Raw genomic sequence first — 23,819 nt, 5'->3', positions numbered from 1 at the left:
GACACTCAGTACCATCCATAACCATCAGTTTACAGACAAATCCATTCTTTCCAGTCCTTTTCAGGTAATAACCATTCCATGTCTGGGACCTTGAGCTGGATAGACAGCATAAACTGATTAGGTCACTCTTGTGTGTTCATTTTAAGTAATCCAATCAGCAATTGATGTGAGTCCTTTAAAGTCCTTCCATTCATGAGCGGGCTGAGCTGAGCTGCTCTCAGCTGTAAGTGAACGCTGTCTCAGTCCCACCTGGCTTCTCCCTGGTTCAGCTGTCTGTGGATCTGTTTGAAGTAGCAGAAGGTCTGGGTTTATTGTCTTCACTCTTTCCAGCAGGGGCATGTGGATTTCCGCTGCACCATTTTGTTGGGATTCAATCAGAGCAAATGTAACAAACACCCTTGTTATAAGCATTTGTCATCATCAGCAACGATCAATCATGAAAAAGTCCTTCGCATTTTTCCTGAATTGATTTCAATTTACTCAAGCCAGATGGCCTGGTATCTCTTGACGCTTTTGTAAAGTTTGAGTTTTGTTGAAAAAGTCTTTTTAAAAAAGTTTTGTTTAAAACTTCAAGACCAGAGTGTTTTATCTCCAGATTTGCCCCTCTCCTCCACTGGCCCCCTTCAACTTCTTATACTCATACACATAAACATGGTGTGTGTGTGTGTGTGTGTGTGTGTGTGTGTGTGTGTGTGTGTGTGTGTTTCTTTCTGGACTCTCAGTTGAACCGCAACCAGCCAGTGACATTACACGACATCCTCCGGATCCTGCGTCTGCACGTGTCCGTGCCGCAGTGTGATATCTTTGGCTACCTGAGCATCGACTCCGAGATCGTCATCCTCATCGTGCCTGTGGACCAGAAGCCCACACCAATACAGGTACATTACAGCAGTACAGGCACAACATGGGGGGGGTGGGGGGGTGGGGGGGGGGGGGGGGAGAGAAAGAAAGAGAGAGAGAGAGAGTCTGCAAATCCTTGAGCGAAAGAATGAATACATGGACACACATCATTTTCTCTTTCTCTTCTTTGCCTTTCACTGCACTTTCTCTTTCTATCATTCTGTTGACATGGATTGCAAACACTCTCATCTCAATCTAAACCAAATAAGGTGCAAATATCCATCAGAGAAAAGGCATTACAAAACGCAGACACATCTTTATAGATGAGTGAGTGAGTGAGTGAGTTAATAAATGATCACAAATTGAATGAATAAATGAGGTGTAAGCTATTAGCCCACTAATTGAGTTGCCTATATAGTGAAGGTCTATCCGTCTAATCCGTCTTTCTTTCCCTCTTTCCTCTCGTTTACTCTTTTTCTCTCTGACTCTGAGTCTTTCTCTAAGTTGACAGTGACAGTGATTGCAGCTGCTTTCATCTGAATCAGCTGAATAATGAGCTGTAAATTGCAATCAAAGAGAACACCGTTGCAACAATATTTTGCCCTCACTGACTCGTCTCGATCTGCCTGCCTCTTCCTGCGTCCTCACCATCTTTTCTCGCTAAAGAATAGGAGCTGATTAGCTAGAAGACAACAGTTGGCTGAATACAGCAGCGGAAATGCTGATATCCTTTGCTTTAAAAAAAAAAAAAAAACTTTTACATTTTTATTTTTATATCACTCAGTAAGGTGCAGTGAGGGGATTTTTGCAAGCAGTTCAAGCAGTTTAAGTCAAGGCTTGAGTGTGTGTGTGTGTGGTGCTGTGTGCTGTCTAAGACACAGAGAGGCCATTTCCACAAGTGTCCCTCCTATTTCCACTAATTGCCACAGAAATATCTGCCAGAGGAGCAAAACTTGCAATAGCGACCTAATTAAAGTTCCCCCATCTACTATGTGCAAACGTAAGTGTAAGGATCATTAATTAAACTACTCCAATCAGTCAAGTGATTATTCGTTTATGACTACCAGTTGAAAGAGGAAATGATGGTGTGTAGGTGTGTGTGTATGTATTTACTATTTCGTCTGTGTGTGTGGCCTATAGCTAAATGGGAGTTTCTCTCTCCACTGTCACTGTGGGCCTGCTGTGAGGAGCTTAACTCTCAGTGTCCACAAAGCACCTTGAGCCTCTGCTCATTAACACTGTTTTGTGAACAAGTGCAAGAGAAGTGAAGTGGCAGTTTTCATGTCAGCCACAGGTTGGTGCGAGTGGTGAGGGTGAAGTCTAAATGGGATATTTTCAGGTTTATGATGCAATTTTCACTGATTTAACGGTCACTCTTGTGTCATTCCCCACCACCACCACCACCACCACCCTATACCACAGATCGAGGCGTGCAGCAAAGAGTCAGAGAAGATCGATTCTCTCATCAACTACGGCAGCCCCACGCTGGTGTCACACGTGCCCCTCTCCGCCTTCCTGACGTCGGAGGTCAAGGTGTCCACCATCAGCTCATCGGCCCTGCGCTCCGCTACCCCCCTTCCTCTCTGCCTCCCCCTCTCCCTCCTCCTGCTGCTCCTCATGTTGGCTGGAGTGCCGTGGGGCCACTAGTCCTCCTCCTCTCCCAACACCCTTCCTCCTCCTCCTCCCCCTTCCCTTCTCCTTCTCCCCCACCAGAAATAACCTCACTCCCAGCTCCAACACCCGGTTGCCTAGCAACACGACCGTGTGTGCCTGACCTCTGACCCTTTGCGGTCGCCGTGGGTGACGGAAGGGTTTCAGCCTGTTTCAGCCTTTTGACAATCACTACAGAAGCCCGACGAGGACAATCAGAATCAGCTTTTTTTAATAGAAATGAAACAATCAAACTGAATAAACCATGTGGGGACTGGGGGAAGGTGTAGTACAGGCAGCCATTTTGTGTTCTTCCTATAGAGCAAGCTAAGGGGAGGCAGAACTCATCTGTGCTGCTGTGTTTAGGCCAGATCCTCTTCCCTTCTCTGAGGAGAGGGAGATGGAAAGAGAGAAAGACAAAGGTAGAAAGCGAGGGATAGAGATAGAGAGAAAGGAAAAAGAACGGCCAGGTGGCTGGATTTGTTGGGGAGACAAATTTGTCTCCCCATACGACATCTGTCCTGGTCATTTGGGCGTCATCACTGCTTAACCCTCGGCCCCAACTCCCCCACTCCCCTCCCCCTTTGACCCACCTCTCTTGCACGTGTCTCTATGTAAATAAGAGGGTCGAGAGATGCTGTGTTTGAACTGGAACAATTGGACAGGAAAATCATTCCACCCCCATAAGCTCAAAGACGAAAAAGGGATCTTTGTTGTTCCTCTGTAGAAAAAGATAATTCACGAAGGAAGAGGAGCCATTCGTTAGTGAATATGACAATCATTGCTTATCCACTAGTGGGTAATATCAACAGTATATATATATATATAAATATATATATATATATATAAATATATATCTGTAAAAAATCCTATATGAAGTAATGCAAAAATGTAATGTATGAATTAATGAAATAGTAAAATGTTTTATTTTGTTCTAAAATGAAGAAGCTCAGATCACGATGTGCCATGTTTTAAATGTTATTCTTGCATGACAGTTATGAAGGATTTTTATTTTGTTTTTGTTTTTTTGTCCTGAATGTATTGTGTCCTGCGTCTTTGTCCTCGTGTCCATGTCCTTGTCCTGATATATTTTTATCAAACTGCCTATGACACATGAAGTCTCCTCCCCCCATCCCCTACCTTATCGACAGTATTATTGTGCCAGGGCAGCTGAATTGCAACAGATTCTCTATTGTTGTCTTATCTTTCTTCTTTTCTGCTCTTTGTTTTTGCTTTGTTTTGTTTGTTTACTGTTTTGTTGTTTGACATTTCCTGTCATATTTTGTACTACATTAAATGTGTTCATATTTGCCAACATGAGTGGAGTCCATAGAGGTTGTTCTGGCTGCTCAGCGTGCCTTTAAATTTCGTCAAGTGGCTCGTGATTTTAAACGGCCCCTTTGCAATGTGTTGAAACACCAAGAGAATGCATAGTTTATAAAGCATAAAGCCTGAGTGTGGACAGAGTGCTGTGTCTGGTGTGTTGCATCATACAGATTTCATAATAATTGCTTTCGCAGTGCTGGATCTTACCACCAGGCAGGTGGTGGAATGTCTCCTAGGACATCGGCAACCTCAACATTTAAAACACATATGCATCCTCTCTCTCCCACACACACACACACACACACACACACACACACACAATCACACACACAATACAATTACACACACAAACACATTATCGGTATTATAATTGATGCACACACACACACAAAAAACCTCATGCGTGCATCAGAATACCTTTTAGTGCTGTCCCTGATATTACAGTGTGTCTGGCTGTCAAATATCCCGATTGTATAGAGAATTATAGACTCTGGAGTGAATGGTTCATGTCAGAACACATGCTCAAGGCTTCATCCTCAAGCGAGCTGCATTGCAGCAGGTTGGCTTATGCAACATAAAGACCTGAGCTTCTGCTGACTGCCAACAGGCAATCAGTGATTAGTGGACTGAATATTGCATGTCTTTTATTATTCAGACACATGACAGCAGACCCTGACAGTGAAAAAAGGCTTAATGTGAGAGGAGAGGAGTCTCATGAGCAGCTTGGTTCTGGATCATACATATGGATCATATAGATTTTCTTGAATTGTGGCTGATCCATTTTCACCCTGTGTCATTTTCACATCCTTACCAGCAGGGGGCCTTACAAAGAACTGAGCAGAAGTCATTACGGACTGTGTGTGTGTGTCCGTACATTGTGTGTGTGTGTGTCTAAATCTTGATATCAATCAAATTACTAATTTTCCAATATGACAGAAAGAATAGTGAGAAGTGTTTGCAGTGGATACTTCTCAAATACCAAATAACATAATCTTTCTACAAATGTATCCACCAAAGACAAATCTAGAAACAAGTCTAAGATGTCACCCACTGTATAATTTGTAATTTGTTCACATAAATTACTTATCAGACCAGTTACGTTTTGTAAAAAGACATGTACAACAGCTACTAATTTGCTAGATAGATAGATAGATAGATACTTTATTATTCCACAAGGGGAAATTCAAGAGCCCACAGAGATGTCTGCTACAGTAATTGAGTTTTGTTTTAGGTCTGCCACATACATTACAGTATAACTCAGTTACCGAGATGCACAAAAAGACATAATACCATGCTGTAAGTTCATCTGACATATCTACGAAAAATGACCATAAACTGACCATTTCCAAACACCAGTATTAGCATATTGTCACATGTTGCATATGCTCCCTCTGTGTGTTGGTTACATCCCTCATTTAGAGAAATATATGAATCCCTTACGGTTCATGCAGTAAGCCCTCACAGTTCATAAAGTAAAACACAAGTGACCTGTCTCGGCCACAGGGCCTGCTCCTCTCTTATTCTGTGTGCGCCCCGTTTCCTGTGTTTTGACGGGGGCTGCGATGCCCCCTGAGGCGCTAGGGTGACAGTTACCGGCACAGAGGCAGCACCCCCTTTAAGCGTTAATAGAACGTCACCACCTGTTCACACAGGTAGACACAGAGTCCTGCCCCGAGCCATCTGTGCATATCACATCATTACTGGGGGAAGGGAAGAGTGTGGAAGGCATGACAGACACACAGAGATAGTGAAAGGGGTAGCTGACAAAGACAGGAAGCCAAAGAATAGACAGAGAATGTTGTAGGTACTGTATGTCAATGTTGCTATAGGCAACATACTCTTGGAATCTGGTCACGGTTCAGAATAAGAGAATCTTTGTGACAATTTCCTTTTCACAAACAGCTGTACAAGCAAAGAAGTGAACAAGACACAGATGTGAGAAAGGAAAAAGAAAAGAGAAAGAGAGACAGAATGGTGACATATGTCTGACCAAAGACTGTGACAAACTAGAGCCTTGCTTTGGCATTTCATTCCTATTGATTACACTTTCCTTTGTGCGCTGGTATCAAGTAATGAAACAGCATACCTTTGAATACCTCTTGTAGCCCACAGAGATGTCTGGTAATCAACATGACGAACATAATAGAACTGGCCTTGACTTATCTGTGCTAATTTTACCCCATAAAGCTTCTCTCTTCCTGTGTGTATGTGAGAGTCCCCAAGTTTTGTGACTGAATGTTGTGCACAAATGTGTGTGTGTGTGATGGGAGAGAGAAGAGAGAGACCGAGAGAGAAGGGAGAGTGTGGGCGAGTAGGTGTGTGTTTGAGAGAGAGCGAGAGAGAGAAAGAGAGAGGGGGAACAAATAGTGACAGAAAGGGGACAGAGATGGCAAAAGAGAGAAAGAATCTGTGTGACAAAGCGACTGTGTGTGTGTGTGTGTGTGTTTCAGTTAGGCCTACTGCAAATTAGACACCAGAGGAACATGTCTGGTCTGAGGGCTGATGTGCTCGCCTCGTCTAGGCTGTGGGTTGCTGTCCTCATTTGCATGTCTGCGAGCACTTCCTCAGTATTTTGTAACCGGGTGTGAGCCGGGCTCGCTGCAGCAAGTGCACAAGTGAAACTGAAAACTCTTCATGTCTTGAGTTGAGTGAGAAAGAAAGGGAGAAAGAGAGAGTGAGCGAGTGAGGGCAAGCACCACGGGTTTCCCTCAGAGCTCCTCACTGACCAAGGAAATCATATCTCTTGGATATCTTGTGATAAAAAAAGTCCAATAGAGTCAAGCTCCAGAGAGTTCACCACATCGGAGATGTTATCTGCTAGCGGCTAATTATCTCTGCCACTGAAAGTTGCTGAGTGGATCGCTCTCTCCAGCTTTCAGGTCTCTGACAGGAAGCAACTTTAACTCCAACAGCCGACTCCGCTGCTTTTCATAATCTTCTGCCATTTCACCTGAGTGGAAACAAAAATGAAACTATATGGGGAATTCAAAATGCGCTCGCCTAGCTTCGAAAAAGATAAAGACAAGAACTGAGAAGAGCTAATAAATTATTTGGCTGTTGGAGAAGGCTTTGTTTGGATAATGTGGATTCTAAGGGGGAAACAGTGTTGACTTCAAGGGACTTTTTGATGTTTTGCAACAAAGAGTCGGAATAATACAAAAATGTGTCATGAATAATATCAAAGCCGTTAGCTCTGTATTCTCTTCTCGCTGATGTTGTCCCGATATGTCTGCAGGCAGGCTCTCTCTCTAAATGGAGAAAGCTCTGGGTCTTAAGCAGTGTTCACCATATGCATTTTCATCAAAGCTCATGAGCGTCAGTCTTTGATTCATCTGAGGAAATGTTGTACATCTTCTTAATCCTCATAAACTAAGTCTCATAAAACTTGATTGGGCTCATCCCTGTGGGACTTGAGGGGATCTGCCAAGACACAGATAATTCTCTGCCCAAAATGATTCAACCTTGTTTTGCTCAGCAGGCATCCGCTTATGCAGTAACCCTAGTGCCTCCTATATTTGTTTAATTAGAAAACAAATGTGTAATCTGTTTCAGAACATGTGTTTAGCTGAGAAATTACACACAAGAGTAAAATATTCCCCAAAGCAGACACATTTCTTTTTGGCCTACTTCTCCCAGGTCCCATTCGAGTCTAATAGTGAGCTTCATCTTTTTTTAGGATAACATATTATACAACCTTCAGAATGCCGATAGACATGCCAACATCAAATAGGGTTTGTCAACATGAAGTGATGTGAACTAAAGGTAGATGTTTGGCAGACATGTCACCCTCCCACTTACACCCACAATACGCAATATGTGCACACGCACACACACACACACACACATACACACACACACATCGCATTGCATACACACATCACCCCCCCTTCAGTCAGTCTTGTGTGTGCTGCTCAAACCACACCATGGCCGTGTTCCAGATGGCTGCCCAAAGTGCGACGGTGGGGGATTTTTTGGACCCAGTCACACCCACCAAAAATAGGCAGGCAAGATAACGCAAGCAGTCATCCATGACCTGTGCTGGCTGCTCTCCTCGGCCTCTGCTTGGCCACAGTGCAGCAGCCATGCACTGGGACGCAGTCCTCACTACAAATGGCAAAATCACAGACTGTTCTGCAAACACTCTACTGATACAATACCCCTGGTCTCAACTCCATTTGAGCAGGTTTGTGTTTTTGCAAGTGTGTGTGTGTGTGAGAGAGAGAGTGTATGCACTTCAAACTGCTTTATGGGCAGATCAGTTGTCTGGAACTCAAACAATGGGTGCTCATCAATATCTATCACAGGCCAGGGGTGTTGGGGGCTGGGAAGGTCAGATAGTCCGTCTGTGTGAGACGTATGGGGGGATGGATATGGAGGGCTTTTTGGGGGATGCACCAAGACACAAAGACCTTCTGCAGACTCAGCCTGAGCGAAGGCTGTCATTTTGGACTTGAATGTCTTTATATGCTTTGTGTCTGTTTCGCACATCCAAGAATCAGTGGACTATAAGCCAAATCTGGACCGGACCCAGTCCAGATGCACTAAAGTTTAGGGCCCAGAACCACTCCACAGTCAGCCAAGTGAGCCAAGAGACACAATGTGGAGACACAATGCATGATACACAGTGTCTGCATGAGACACCATGTTTGGCAACATCTTTCCGTTAATTTTGCCTTCCTTTTTTCAGCGACAATGCTGAAGTGCTACATTTTTCAGCTGCAGTGTGAGGAAACATTAGCCTATTATGTATATGTGGAGTTTCTGAATTAAGGGTAGACTAAAATGTGTATAGCCTATACTGCAGTGATATTCAGCTAAATGAATAATAAGCTTACTGCAAACTGTATTGAGGCAGACATTAGGAGAATCTAATAGGGAAAATTCAGTCAAAAGTCCCCAGCCCAGACCATTTCTGTACTTGTTTGTGTGGCTTTGATAACTACTTGCTGAGTAGGCTACTTATTGGAAATATATTTACTCTACCAAATAAACAAGGCTAGTTAAAGTATCCCCAAAACAAGGTCTTCTACTCCCTTAATTTGTATGTGCATGAGATGACATGGCAATTGCTTTGACATGGTTTGGAGTGGATGTGTGTGTCCATGCGGTTATATCAATCTTCAGCAATCAGCACACTGCCCATTAATAGTTTCTTGTGCAAAGAGTATCAAAGTAATCATTCTACAGAATTCGATTTTCAATGTAAAAACCCAAATCAGCCTGCACAGTGAGCATTTTGCTTAGTGGATCATGACATGATTAAACTCTGTTGACGTGTTTCCTGCGATAAAGTGCAATTTTTTTCTCAAAGAAACAATTGACATCTTTGTCATATCCGTTGTGCACGGAAATGGTCTGAGTAGAATATCACAGGTATTTCTTGTCTAGTCAAGGGTAGGCTAAACACCATCCTAATTTTTGAGCAGTAGCAAGTGAAAGACTCGTTAACATACTGTGCATAAACACACAAAAATGTTACTTATGTGTCCATGCCTACTAGCCTAAGGTTAAATTAAATGGCACACATTCCGATTTTTACTAAGATACAGGCTGTAGCTGTCCCGTTCTTACCTTCTGACCAAGACAAAACTGTTTACCAGCGCTCCGTCTGGGCGGGGTGTGGTGGTAGCCCCAGCCAATCAGGCGTTTTTTTTTTCCACGCACAGACTACCGAGCGAAGTTGAGTGTGAGACAACCAGTCTAGAGTAAGTCTGATTTCAGGATGGATGCAATACCTTATTGTCTCATATTTTCGCTCGTGTTCTTTGGAACTGGGATTGAACAAACCCAAGGTAAGGGGACGTTCTACAGTTGTGTGTTGTTTTCTGTGCCATGGCAATGTGTTTGCCGTGAAGTTTGATCTCAGAGCGTTCGTTGTTGCTCTTTGTCTCAAGAAGCCTCAGCCCCAAAGACTATTTCAAAGATGGCGCAGGTCAGAGAGACCCGTTCTGTCAGAGGAATGCACATTGTTAGGGGAGTGTGTCACCGTAGAAATGTGTGGGGTACAGCTAGAAAGAAGTTATCTCAAGGGCTTTTAGCTCAGATAAGGACTGTTGTGCAGTACACAGCGGCCAAGTTATTTGGAACCTGCTGGGTGAACTGCTCCCGATTAATATTCTCAGTTGAGCAAATACAAAGTTGGCATCCCACATGACCGCTGTTTGTTTTCATCAGACCATACGAGATTTCGCTTTGGAACCCTTCAGCCGAAAACTTGTTAACGTGGCGAAAAAGCGAAGCTGAGCAGCACGAACCCTGTGTAAAACTTATTATTATTTTTAATGAAGCTATCATAACACCGACCTGGTCATCGATAGACACGGCTTAATGTTAAACCAGACCCATAACGTTGTTTTGTTTTATAGTTTAACAACATGTCACGTTAATGTCAGCTAGTTTGTCGGCTAACTTTGGCTAACGTTATATGTCCGGTAACGTTACTAGTCCCATATCCAAAGCAGACATCGTCAGATTATTGTAAACTAGTTGGGTGGAATCCAGTTAAACCAGCTAGCTAACGGTAGCTGATCAAGCTGTTCCCCTTCATCTCGTATTTAACTGGCATTTCATTGGCTTCATAGTTTAACGTTAATGTTACCCAGTGGTATTTTTTGATACAGTCGATTAATGTTAACTTACGTTGACCTAACTTAGCTAACGTTACTTCATGCATATCCGCAAAAGCGGAACGTTAACGTTATTGCTAATTTTGGCCGATCGAAGACAGTCAACGTTTTGTAATGTTGGGTCCGGGCAGTGTTTGTAACTTTGATATGTGCAATGGGCAGCTGGCTAGTCAGAGCTTACATTACTTGTATTTATAGCTGGCTAGCTCATAAGGTAAAATATTCACGAGAAATGTATGGTTACAACCCAGAACATCGCCACTGCCCGGTAACGTTAACTTTCGTAATGCCGTTTAATTTATTGTTTGCATTGTTAAAATATGATGTTCGGACCAATTGACAAATATGTAACGTCATGTATGACAGGTAACGCGTGCGTGTGTCACATTTTGCTATTGCCAACGTGAAAGACATCTGTTCAATATCCAAATCAAGTAAGCACATCAAGTTGAATCAGTGTGCTGTGACGTCTATGGAGCGCGTGCTGCTGAAATCAAATGCAGTACTGCCATAAAGTCTCTACCATAAAGATACTACATTTATTCTATTAAACATCAGCCAAAGTTATATTAGTAAACCCTGTGTTTGTCCTAATATATGCATCGTGTAAGAAAAATGGCATAGCCCAAGTTGATTTTCTTGCATAGCAAGGAGCTTTTGTCAAGCAGGGCTTCCGCACGGCTTTCTTCTAGGTTGATGGGACCGAGGTTTGGCCATTTGCATCAGTGTTCTCTGTAACGAAATCAATAATCTCGGAGCACAGTTCACTGGTTGATACAACAGACCACTTAGGTGTATTGAAGGTTTTGTGGAAGTGAGCTCTATCCTCATCTGCTGTTTGCCACAATCCCCTTTTTATAATGGGAGGAGTTATCTGATTCTGTCGGGGCTGCTGCTGCTGCCCCACAGACGTGCAATTCAGTGGTGTTATCAATAATGTATGGCGTTTTTAGAGACTGACGTCTACTCTGACTGCTTTCTGAGGCTGTGATTAAATGCTCGGGGTCCTTTTTAAATAAATGTTTCTAATGTTGCACCAGTGAGGTGCGTTGTAATGTGGAGGTGGATTTTAATTCTCTTCTCAGCTGCAGTGGTTGGTTTATGCTGAGTGCTGTGACCATAGGATGCAGTTGCGATTGGACTGCTGTTGATCAACCCTTTGAATTCCTCTCCCCAGTGCATTTAGTTTATAGGCTACTCTCTGCTGTACAGTCTACTGATCACCTGTGTTTACCTCCTAGCTCATCAATCTTATTGTGGAGTCCGTGACTGTTGCACATTGTGTGCAGACCCCCGCCCTTGACCGATGCTTTTACTGTGCTCTCCCCCTCATAGGAGTGTTCATTAAAGGCTCTCTTACGCCTCGGCCCAGGATGGCTGGTGTCAGCACGCAATCCCATTTATAACACAGAATTAAGCCACACTCAGCACGCCTTTAGTGACATCTCCCGGGTGCCACGTCAGCAAACAAACCCCATTGAAAGCGTTACCTGCCCGCCTGTACCATCCTTCTGCACCTCAGAGTGCTTGGCCTGGGGACTGGACTCCTGGGCTGTTCTGGTGCTGTGCTCTGTATTATCAATACAGCATGGATTTGTCAACATCTAACTCAGCCACCCCACCCCCACTCCCCCTCTTCACAATGGTCTTGGCTCTTTAACAGAATATATTTTTTTAATATAGGCAGGACAATTGTTGTACTACCAGTATTTGTCACTGAGGAATAGTGAGTGAGTGTTGAACTTGATGGTTGTAGGCTACTCGTAGCATAGCAATAAAGCCTCCCACCCCAGAGTTCCCCTCCCAAAAAAGGCGTTCTTTGAGAACTCCTTTGGCCAAACAGGGCCATTGGATACGCAGTCAATACAGTGTCTTTGCATTTTGGATAGAGGAATCTGAAGCATTTGTGTGACCCTGAACCGCCTGTTGTCCTGGTTTAAGGAACCAAAACTAATTTGAGAAGTTGTATCTGTGCCAGCGGTGATTGAATGAAAAGCCACTGATGCGTTCGAACAGCTCTGCTTTCGGTTGGATCGAGAACTCTACTGCAGGGGTAGCTCTTTCGAAAGACAGACCAGGAGAAGAAGAAAAAAACTTGTTTGAAAGACTGTTCTGTGAAGAGGGTTTTTGTGTGCTTTGATTGGCCTTGTCTGCATCTGCTTTTTGAATCCTTTGTTCTTTGGAATTGCAAGTTTTTGTACAAGGATGTTTGAGTGTTTGTACAGCCTGAATGGATACCATGGGATTTTTGGTGTGATTAAGACTTAAAATTTGATTCTCAAAACCCAAATTGACCTCGTACCTTCGATTTCACTGCTAATGCACTTCCATTTGCATCTTTTCATCTTTAGCCGAGTCTCTCGTATTATTGCCATCGTCAGTGTGGAGCGATTAAGTGATTGCCGTCATTCCTTTAATCCTATCCTCCGAAGATGCCCTTATCTAAAGGAGCCTGCTTTTTACGCAATCCATTTTCTCTGCTGATGATTTAGCGAAGCAATTTGGGTTAAGTGGCTTTCTCCCGAGCACAAAAGCCACCTCCCCTCTCTCTAATGTTCCCCCGCAGCACCAAACTCCCCGCCGCCTCGGGCCTCCAGACACAGACAGACACACACACAGACAGACACACACATACCCACACACTAGTACACCAAGCCTACCATGATTTGGCGCAAACCTACCTTTGACTCCTCCTAGCTAAGTGTGAGCTGGGAAAACGGTTGCAGTGAACTCTGGTATATGGCTATCAGTGGAGTTTGCCTCTTGATGGGGCTGATGAGGAATGGTTGTCCTCTTCATGCCTGTGGAGTTATAACTCATTTCCTGTGTGAAGAGAGAGGGGAAGAAATAAAGAGGTAAAGTAGGGGGGGTGAGGGTAAGGAATGAAAGCAAGGATAGGAGAGAGTTTTCTTTCTGCATCTCTTAACCTCTCCTCTGGTTTCTGAGGTAGCCTAAGTGCTGGTGCCCCGCGGTCCGGAGAGCAGCAGCGCAGTACTTGGGCTAAAACCCAGAGGATCCTACACAAACTAATCAGGCTAAGAAGCAGAGGGAGAACGCTGAGCTGGCGACCCAGCTCCGAAAACGGCAGTTTTCGAGCCTTCATAAGATTTCAAATCAAACACACAGACATGAGTACACAAATGGACACACACACACACACAGACGACCGACGCTTGTGGCTTGAAGTCCTATATATATCCCCAGCAGATAAAATAAAAAGCTCATCTGTCAAATCAGATCCTGCCCTAGAAGAAGATGTTTGTGAGCTTTTTTCTTCACTAAAATCCCCCTACACAGTAACCTAAGAGATTCCATTATGCCACCGGTTTCATGATCCTTGTCAGTCTGTGTAGCTTTCCTCATGCCAATGTCACTTGGCTCATGCGTCTGTTTTAGAATGAAGTTTGGCCGTTAAATGTGTTTTTGGTCTCTCCTAGCTGCTTTAGACTTTAGACTGGCTTCCTTAAGCAGAGAAAGCAGCTGACACTCAACCCCCCAAACCCCCCCAGTCACCCCTCTCATCTTTGGGTCAGTGGGGGCTTTTATGGCTCAGAGGTTGCCACAGAGATTGCTTGGTGCAGAGGCTCTTTGTCATGTCCCCTGACATGCTGGCCATTTCAGCCTGGGCTCTGCCTGAGAAGAGTGTTGGAAGAAGGGGTGATGCTCTGCCCTCACAGTGTGTGGACCTGGGTGTCCTTGAAAGCAGGAAGACTAGTTGGAGACTTAAGACAGAACATGCATTGTGCACATTTCTTAAATTATTAGACTTAAACTACCAAGACTTGGGCAAGACGTGGGCAGCCATGGCCTACTGGTTAGCGCTTCGGACTTGTAACCGGAGGGTTGCCGGTTCGAACCCCGACCAGTATTCCACAGCTGAAGTGCCCTTGAGCAAGGCACCTAACCCCTAATCACTGCTCCCCGAGCGCCGTGTGTTCGCTGTGTATAGTGTGTTTCACTAATTCACGGATTGGGATAAATGCAGAGACCAAATTTCCCTCATGGGATCAAAAGAGTATTTATACTTACACTTATACTTAAGACTTGGAGTGAGAGGATGTTTGCACTCTTCAGTATTATAAGTTGTCATAACATTAGCTTTGGTTTGTGGACAAACAAAAACACCTTTTTTTGGTAGAACAGTGATGATGCACGGATGTACACACAGATTTCCCACCACACTGCTCTCTGCTATCCAACAAAAGTCTTGGATGAATGCTCCCCTACTCCGGCAAACCATGAACACATAAAGAAGACACACACAGGCACACTTTCAGTTTAAGTCCTATTTTGTACGGCCTGTGAATTCCAGGTGGAGTGGAGTGGTAGCCGCCATGTCAGTGCCACCTCCCTCGCACTGTAGCTTACAGGAGGAAGTAAGTGTGTGTGTGTGTGTGTGTGTGTGTGTGTGTGTGTGTTAGCGCCAGAGCTAATTATCACCTGGAGACTGTGTGAGTGGCAGCCATTTGCAGAGAACAGGGTCACCGCATGGCTGCTTGAAGCCCAGCAGAACTGTGTGCCAAAACCTGTTGCTGTTGTCATCAAAAACATTTTTTGCACAGGGAGTGCGAATGAGTACGCTGCCCCAGGAATGGCATCTTCATGCTATTTATACTAGGCGTGGATGCACTGGTGTCTCTGCTACTGTTTGTCTCTGCCCCTGAGCCGTAGAGCCTGAGAGTTTGGTTTGAGACTTTGTTTGGAAGGTCCTCGGTGGACTTGGGCTTGGTTGCTGTAAAAGTGTGATTTTCAGCCAGTCTCGTAGCATCTTGACTGGTAATAAGCTTTAAGTGCCATTTGAACAGCTGTGCCTGGGAAAGATGGCTCACTCTTAAGTAAACCTGATAAATATTTATGCGAGAACACGTCAGCCTGTACCGTACCCACATTTGTTAAGCAAATGTTTGCAGGCCGTTTTTTCCCTCACCGTGCCTGAGAATACTTATCAATATAGGCTCTCTCACATAGGTTCCCATCCTCCTTTACGTCAATACACTGACATACCTCAGTGATCATCAAATCAGAAGTGAGTTAATGGTTGAACTGGTCTAATTGGCAAAGTCCACACAAACTACCAAGGACCAATGTAGTTTTTCTAAGATTTATCATTGTCACTCTTGTAGAAACCACCGGAATCTTAAAACGGCTTCTCTTCTTTATTGATCTGTGCTATGTAATTTATTTGCATCAGCATGGAGCCACGTACTTTTTTTTACATTTATTTAATTTAGGCCAGACAAAGGGTAAACGCAGTGGCAGTGATGGGGTGCGACTAGACTGAGCCATGGGCCGGGGTGGACCAGCTGAGAGCGAGAGGGGTCCCGGCGCCCAACCCCACATCTGTCACGGACAAAAGATTGGCAATAATGAGGGGGGGGGGGGGTGCAGGGGCAGGCCATGACCTATGGAAATGACTCTGGGAGCCCCGTTGGGCCCATTGAGGGGGCTGGTGAGATTTAAGAGGTCAACATGAGGCTGAGGTGGGGGGTTGGACCGCGCAGTGTGTGTGTGTGTGTGTGTGTGTGTGTGAACGTGTGCGTGAGAAGCTGTGTTTACACAGGGGCTGAGGCATGCAAGTGTGCAAAATCATTCTCGTTCTCTCCCTTTCTGTAACGTGCGAGAGAGGAGGGGAGGGTAAATGGGGAGAGCTGGAGGGTCGTGCCGAGGCGTCTGCCTGCAAAGAGCTTCAAGGTAACCATATTCTATCAGGCAGCAGCGGGGGGAGCAGGGATGGTGCGGTTGCTGGGAAACGGGAGTAATTAATTCCACTCTGCATGAAGGTGAGCACAAGGAGTGAGCTCACTCGCTCACTCAAGCTCTGACGAGGCGCACATGTGACTCAAGCCGCCACCCCCCTTCTACCCCCCCTCCCCCCACACACACACATCTGTTTGTCTTTTTTCCCATCAGCCCTTGCTGCATCGCGACCCCCCCCCCCCCCCCCAGCTCCCCCTTCATTACTGGGGTTGGACGGGGGGGTCGACAAAGCAGGAGCAATCCCAGAGTTATCGTCCATCAACAGAACCCCCCCCTCTCACACACATCACCCCCACTGCTTTCCTTAGAACATAATCGGCAGGCTATCTGGCTCAGCACGTGGCGGAGCGCTGTGCTTAAAAGTTGAGACAACGGGGGTCCGCAGATGGACGAGGACATTGGTATTAAGCTGGACGTGGGACCCCCTCATCACCCCCCGCCCCTACACACACACACACACACACACACACACACACACACACACACACACACACTTAACCCTTTATTGAAGCCTCCCACCATTTTCCATTCCAGACTGACCCCCCTGCAGTATCCATGTCCCCCTTCTCTGTAGTCTTTGTCTGCGTCTGATCCCCTGTCTTGGTTTTTATCCCCAAATGCCAGATTTCAGCTGCTTCTGAGAAAACCTGTTTCGATGCCTGTTCTTTCTTTTTTCTTGTAATTTTTAAAAGCCTCCAGTGCTCAGATTTTTAAATTGGCATTCTGCTACAAACACAAGGTTAAGCAGTCCATGTGCGAATAAAATAAAAATATGGCAGTCAGAGTATCTGTAGCCTGAATTTGTTTTATTTTTCAATTCTATTCAGACTATTTGTCCTTGACAATACATACCGTATTGTCCCTGCAGGCATGCTCAAAAAAAGACTTATTTCCGAAGTACTTTATTGTGTAGGTGGAATGCTTGATCTTCCGAGATTTCTAGAACTAGAACAGTGCAAACATTTGGAATGATTTTTTTATATGGTCTGAGGAACATCTTTTCCTCCAAAGAACAAAAGTAATACTCAGGGCCTAATTTTTAACACAGCATTGCATAATTTATTCAAGTCCCGCAACTCTAGCCATCATGCGAAAAATTCACACATTTTACTGCGCTGTTTGATGATGTTAATCTAATAATGGAGCAGTGTAAATGTGGGACCGCACGGACCAAATTCTGACTTGAATCGAACATAACCCCATGTAAAGATGCGCACAGAACCACGTTGCAGGTGCTCTCTCTCTATCGCAGTAGGACTTGTCACTGCTGAATTAAAAATAAAAATCTGCCTGTCTACTTAATACTTATGACCCCTGTATTTTAAGGAAGAACATTTATTTATTTATGATACATTATTCATTCACTAAGAAAATTGGTGTCCTTAAAGGTTAGATATTTCCTCATTTTTTACTTAAGGCATTAAGATCAATTTCCAAAAGATGATTTTATATTCCTCTTTTCAGTCAACTTTAGCATGGGTGCCAATACTTTTGGCCATCACTATCTATTGCCAGTGGAATTTTTCCAGTTTCTTAATTCTTCAGCTCCTAGTGTGCGTCAGAGAGCGAAGCAAGGTTTTGCCTTCATCTCCCACTGCAAAGTCAGCGGGCAGAGCCAGGAGCCTGCGCTGGTAAATGCTGGATAATTCAATGACTGGCGTTAGCGACTGCAGTCAGGCGCTCCCAGGATGTGAAATCCAATTGCCATTGATTCTTGAAATCCGAGGCTGTTATCTTTGGATCTTTTTCCCCCTCTGTAGTGCGGTCGGTATCAGATTAAACATTCTCCATCCATTTCATTTGCAGCCTCTTGAGATGCAACTCAATAGTGGGTACTTGAGGCATGGCCTAACACCCCCCCCCCCCCCACCCTTTTGTTCTCTGTGCTGTTAAAAAAATAAGTCTTATTTAGTCTTAATCAGATTTGGCTGCACAGAATTCAATTAATTTAAGACATTAGGCGATTTCAATGACTGCGGATTATGCTCTTCAGAATTGCTGGTGGAATATCTCATGCCAAATCCCCCCTCCCCAATTGATTTTTAAAAAAATGACAAATGCCAGAACTGTTTTCTTATCCTCTTTCCCTCTTTCTTTCTTTTGTTCTTTCATTCTTTCTTCTTTCTTGTGCCCTTGTTCAAGGTTGGTATATGTCTTTGCAAATGTATTTATTCTGCAAAACCCTCAGTCATGAGTTCTGTGTTGCATTCACACGTCCGCTCTGATGATCGTGCCAGATGGTGAGCATGCTAATTTCCCATAAATATCACGCCGATTAAAGAGCTCTCAGCGCTTGACTGGCGGTGTCGAGGGAGTGGCCACGTGAGGGACCCCAGATGCGGTGGGGGGGGGGCTCTGATGCATCTGCCAGAGCCGCGGATGTTTGGCACCCCTGCACATGAAAAGGTGCGATCCATAGGAGTTAGGTGTCACTGGGTCATCTCTGTTGGGTGAGTCAGCTGAGGTCCCAGTCTGCCTTCAGCCTTGGGTATTGATCTGGCACCCACGCCTGCCACCACTTCAGTTCAGCAGTGTGGACATGTGTGTTTGAAACTGCAGTTTCCAAGCAGGTCTTATATCACAGCATCAGGCCTATTCATTACAGAAGAAATTAAATGGCAGTATGAAAGGAATGTATTATGGTTGGAGTTATTGAATGGGGAGAAAAGTGGTATCCACTTTTCAGATTTTCATTTTGTGATTTTGCTTTCATCCAGTAGAGTTTCTTGTGCTACAGTCAAAGCATCAATTTTTTCATTAAATGTGAGTGCACAGAATGTGTTGCCACTGAAAAAAGTTACAGAGCAGTGTTGGAGATGTGCTTATTTTGAATGTCAAGCCTCCCACTTCCACTTCCACCCCAACCCCTACCTAGCGGAAGTTGTGTACAGCATCAGTAAGAGATCAGTAAGAAAGTGATTTTGGGAGCACTTTGAAGTGTTTTTGGGAGGACTTTGGCTGTACGTGCTGTGACTAATCTCCCTAGCAGGCAAGGAGAATATGTGTTGCTACCTTTAACAGGTACTGATAGTTGGGACGTGGTTATCAGCAGGCCGGCGGCATTTTTTTCCCCTCTTGTCCTCGGAATGTGTCTGGTTATTTTTGTTTGTTTGTTTGCTAGGAAGTGTCTTTGTGACTTAAAAGGATTGGCCACGCAGTTTTGCATCCTGATGTGGCATTGTGAAGTAAACTCAGTAACAACACACACACATGCACAGTGTTTCCCACAGAATTTGATTGAATTTGTGGTGGTAGCATGACAACGGGGGGTGGGGATTAAGATTGTCTTGGTAGTGTATAGGTCTAATTGAGTGCCTGTCACTTTAAGACGTTCGTGAGGAAACCCTTGCAAGTGTAACACAGTTAAAAGGCTGCTGATGTGTGGATGCAATTCATAACATTTTCTACGTAGTTATTTAAAATAAAGGTTCATACTTCTCCTTGGACAAGCACTTTTGAGTCTTGGAAAACACTTTTCAATTTACATCAGGATTTTGCAAACATTCAGTGTCGGAGTCAATAAAATGAGCCCTGCATGAGTAACGAAATATACAAGCAGCTGTAAGTAAGCATGCTAAACTCGACATCCAAACAGTACTCTAACGTTAGCTTTGAGATGCTGCTTGATTGCATAACTTAACTTAGTTTAGTCTCCTCAATGTACTATGTTGTGATAAGACCTTCGCAGAGTTAACTTTAATGCAGCAGTTTTGAACAAATTTGCGCAGCATTGTCACGATGCTAAGCGGATTTAAGCGTTAATGTTTTGTCAAATGCACATGCAGAGGAGGGGCAGCGGGCTCGTTACAAGAGAGAGCGGGGCGGGGCAAGGAAAGGCTGCGTGCGTAAAAAGCGCAGCTCAATGAAAGGATTTTATCTTATCTTTAATTTAAATAGTACAACATAGAACATTAATGTGTGGCGGCCAGTTTTGATTTTGTGGCGCCCCGCCAGATTAGTCAACGTATGGGAAACACTGCATTCATACAGATAGCTAGCACTCTCAAACTCCAACTCACAGCTGTTCAAGGAGTGTTGAAATTGGGCTGATTGTCCTTTTGAAGGCGAAAGCACTGGTGTGGGACAGTGGGTCATTTTTACAGAAAAGCTCAAGGTAAAAGTGAAGGAGTGGATATGGGAAGAGATGGAGTGTGTGTCTGTCTGTGTGTGTGTGTGTGTGTGTGTGGCGCCTATGTGTGTCGAGGAAAAAGGAAGTAAAGGGCAATAGAGATGGAGGAGTAGAAGGTGGTGGCGGGGCAGGACTACAGATTGCCAAGAGAGGGAGACCAATAGAGCAAGACTTGCAAATGAAACTAGACTTGGTTCGACATCTGCACATTAGATTTAATGTTGCTTCATTTAATTCTGATTGGACAAGTGATGAATCAAATGCGACCATCTTGAAAATAAGGTGGTGTGGCACTAGAAGAAGGTGTCTGAAATGAGTGGCAGTTTCATTTGCCAACGTGTGGCCTAGAAGGTGATCCCACCTGTAATGTTGTATCTGGGGTCCTGGGAGGGAGAGATTATGTACTGCAGTTGGACTCAATTACTCTGAAATTCATCTACAATTACAACAGACTTTTAGCAATTTACACCTGGTTGAACAGAATTCATAGAATCGGCTCTCAATAACGACTGCTTGCAGCAGCCTGCTTGTCCAGGTGTGAACAGTTCTACAGCCCAGCTTATTGGAGAGATGTTGCGCTGCGACAGTTTCACCGGAGCCCTGCCGTCTGGCGCCGCAAAAAGGGCTTCATTCTGCTATCAAAGCATAGAGATTACTGCAACACGACTCTTTTTTCTCTCTCTCTCTCTCTCTCTCTCTCTCTCTCTCTCTCTCTCTCTCTCTCTCTCTCTCTCTCTCTCTCTCTCTCTCTCTCTCTCTCTCTCTCTCTCTCTCTCTCTCTCTCTCTCTCTCTCGCCAGAAACTTGGAGTGTGAGTATTGTCTCTGCTTAAGCAGTGAGAGACATGCACTCACCCACTCTTGCCAGAAACTTGGAGAGAGTGTGTTGCGCTCGTCCGAAGCGCCTAATTAGTAGGCTGTGTTCTCCGGTCTGCAGACAGTGCCTGGGGTAATTCAGAGGTCTGCATCCATATCTGTCAGTCGCTGGCTGGTCACCATTGTGTTTTTGAGAGGAGAAGGCACAGCAATGCACGTGGGCTTTGGCGTGTGATCTGAAAGCAGATGAAAACCCGTTGTCAAAGGGCTCTTCCTGACTGAGACAGAACTCTATGGGCTTGTAGGTATTTATATACAAAAGCCTTTTTCTAGAGTGTCAGGCCTTCACTTTAGTGTGGTTTTGTGACTGTCGGTTACATCAGGACGCAGTGGAACACTGTCACTTTGAATTGTGTCTGTGTGTCTGTGGATTATTATGTCGGTCACAGGTACTTGTGTGTAACACTGCTGAAGGCCATTAAGCACACATTGCCTATAGAATACATAAGATCCTATTTGTTCCTGTCGGGGGGAATCACAAGAGCAGCGCATATGATTTAAATGGACACGGCATAAAAGCTGCCCCTGGAGTCAGTGTTCCATCGTGTCTGGTCCATGCCAGAGGTGTCCCAGATAGGCTTGTGTATGAGAGAGGTGCTTAAACGTGCCCCATTCTCCAGGGCTGCACACTCCCTCCGTCACGAATGTTTTAAACGGCCATCTGCTCCTTGAGCAGTCCCTTTGTCTGGATCCCTTTGAGGTGATCGATTAGATGTGTTTTTCCTGCTTGTTCTGTTGGCATGCCTTAGAGAAAATTGCCCATGAATAGTGCTTTTGAGTCCACCCTGCCATTTCTTGCATTAAAAGGAAAAGTGTGTGTGTGTGTGATTATCCGAATGTCTATGGAGATGTCTGTGGTCTGCGTTTTGCATCCGTTTCAGTAAATGGGATTGGATCTTAATCCTGGCTGTAGAGCTTAACTGTACATGGAGCCTAATGTAACCCTAAGATTACACACGCCTCGCTTTTAATGCATGTTATCAGAGCATCTCTTTGTTTGTGTGTGTGTGTGTGTGTTCGTTTCTCTCTTGCGGCCTCTCAGGGGAATACAAAAGCAAATCCATTTAACCCTATAGCGCTGGCTGACAGCGATGCATTGTTCCCTGTTGCCTGGATACGACAGCAACCCCTTGAAAACTGTGTTGCAATGGGGTTGCGACGGCATGGCAATAAGGGGCAGGACTACGAGGATGTCACAGCTCGGTACTCCACTGAAGGGGAGGCACCTTGTCCCTCAGTCATGGCAGATGCTGCTGCTGCCTCAGCCCCCAAGAGAACAGGACCACACGCACACACACACACACACACACACACACACACACACACACACACACACACACACACAGGAGCCTTTGGACTTTGGATTTTTTTTTTTTTTTCCCCAGGTGGCTTTGAAGTTAAGAGATTTCGGTATGCAATCTGTAGCCAAACATCGTTAAGTTGGGAGAGTAATTGGATGCCCTTTAATATAGCTTAAGTCAGACCACTGATAAAGTGGAATCAGGGTGTGCATGGTTGGTCCAATGAAAACATTTAATTTAATTTGGCGCCCTTTGGAGAAGGAAAGAATATGACTGAATCAGAAATTAATTGGAGCCATGACTCGCGTCGCTTTCAAGGCTTAGCTGAGTGATTTTTCAGAGGTGTTGGAACTCAGAACTAGTGATCGTCATCATCGGCCCCTTCTGTAAACCCACTAGACACATGCAGACCCTGCTTTTGCAGACGTAACATCCATGGTACCTTGCCCACCATGCAGAGCATCTTGGGATAGCAGTCATTAATTGAGCGTATTCTCGGTCTACTAGGTTAAAATGTGACCTAGTTTCCTTGTTTTGTTTGTTTGTATTGTGTCCTTTTCTCTCCCGTGAGTGTCCATATATCTTGTTCTATTCTGAGTTCTTTATTTCGTGTTCTTGTTCCGTGTTGATGCCAACGTTGCACAGTTGCCAGATTCCTCCCTCCGCAAAAAAGGACGGCCAGCGAAGGTGCAATGTCACCAGTCTAATGAGCACAACACCAGGAGGAGCCGAGTGTGATGTGTGGTTAATGAGCCAATTTGTTGGTTTCCGCGTGGCGCTTTGCTGGTGAATGGGCTAGAGGGGAAACTGGGCTTGAAGCGTGTCTGTGTGTGTGTGTGTGTGTGTGTGTGTGTCTGTCTGCTGCGCATCCATTGCGGCTCCGTCCATTACGCTGATGAGGGCTGTGTCCCAGGACGCGGCTCGTCAGTAGTGACATGACCTTGCCCTCGAGCCAGAAGGGACACGCAGCACACTGCACTGCTTGGACCTGGTCAGAAGAAGTGTGTATGCACACACACACCCATACACACAAACACACTCCCATCACCAGCGGGAGGAGGAGACTGATGTAATGATGATGTAGGCTAGCAGACTGATCACAGTTATCACCAGTGCTGTGTGTGTGTTTGTGTGTGTGTGTGTGTGTGTGTGTTCGTATGGTCACACTGATGGCATGCACACAAGTGCAGTGTGAGTAGTGTTCAGTCAGGCTTGACCCCCCCCCCCCCCCCCCCCCCTGTCATCAGCAGTAGTTGTTTAACATCGAGGATCAGAGATTGGTGTGTGTGGGAGAATGCCTGTGTATGTGCATGCTT

At 44.9% G+C, this 23,819-nt stretch overlaps 2 protein-coding genes across 2 annotated transcripts in view; both read left to right on the top strand.

Moving 5' to 3' along the window:
- Window positions 1-3,807, top strand: part of reck (reversion-inducing-cysteine-rich protein with kazal motifs) — a 60,212-nt gene extending 56,405 nt beyond the window's left edge. Inside the window, exons 20-21 of the mRNA XM_042068210.1 lie at window positions 723-878; window positions 2,263-3,807. Of these exons, the coding sequence (XP_041924144.1) occupies window positions 723-878; window positions 2,263-2,487 (381 nt within the window). The 3' untranslated portion in view covers window positions 2,488-3,807. The remainder of the gene's footprint in view (window positions 1-722; window positions 879-2,262) is intronic.
- Window positions 3,808-9,471: 5,664 nt separating this feature from the next.
- Window positions 9,472-23,819, top strand: part of tgfbr1b (transforming growth factor, beta receptor 1 b) — a 52,079-nt gene continuing 37,731 nt past the window's right edge. The window contains exon 1 of the mRNA XM_042067737.1: window positions 9,472-9,608. Within this exon, the coding sequence (XP_041923671.1) occupies window positions 9,539-9,608 (70 nt within the window). The 5' untranslated portion in view covers window positions 9,472-9,538. The remainder of the gene's footprint in view (window positions 9,609-23,819) is intronic.

Source organism: Alosa sapidissima, chromosome 17 (assembly GCF_018492685.1).
Source record: "Alosa sapidissima isolate fAloSap1 chromosome 17, fAloSap1.pri, whole genome shotgun sequence".
NCBI lineage: Eukaryota > Metazoa > Chordata > Actinopteri > Clupeiformes > Clupeidae > Alosa > Alosa sapidissima.
This window is presented reverse-complemented; position numbering and strand designations above follow the sequence as displayed.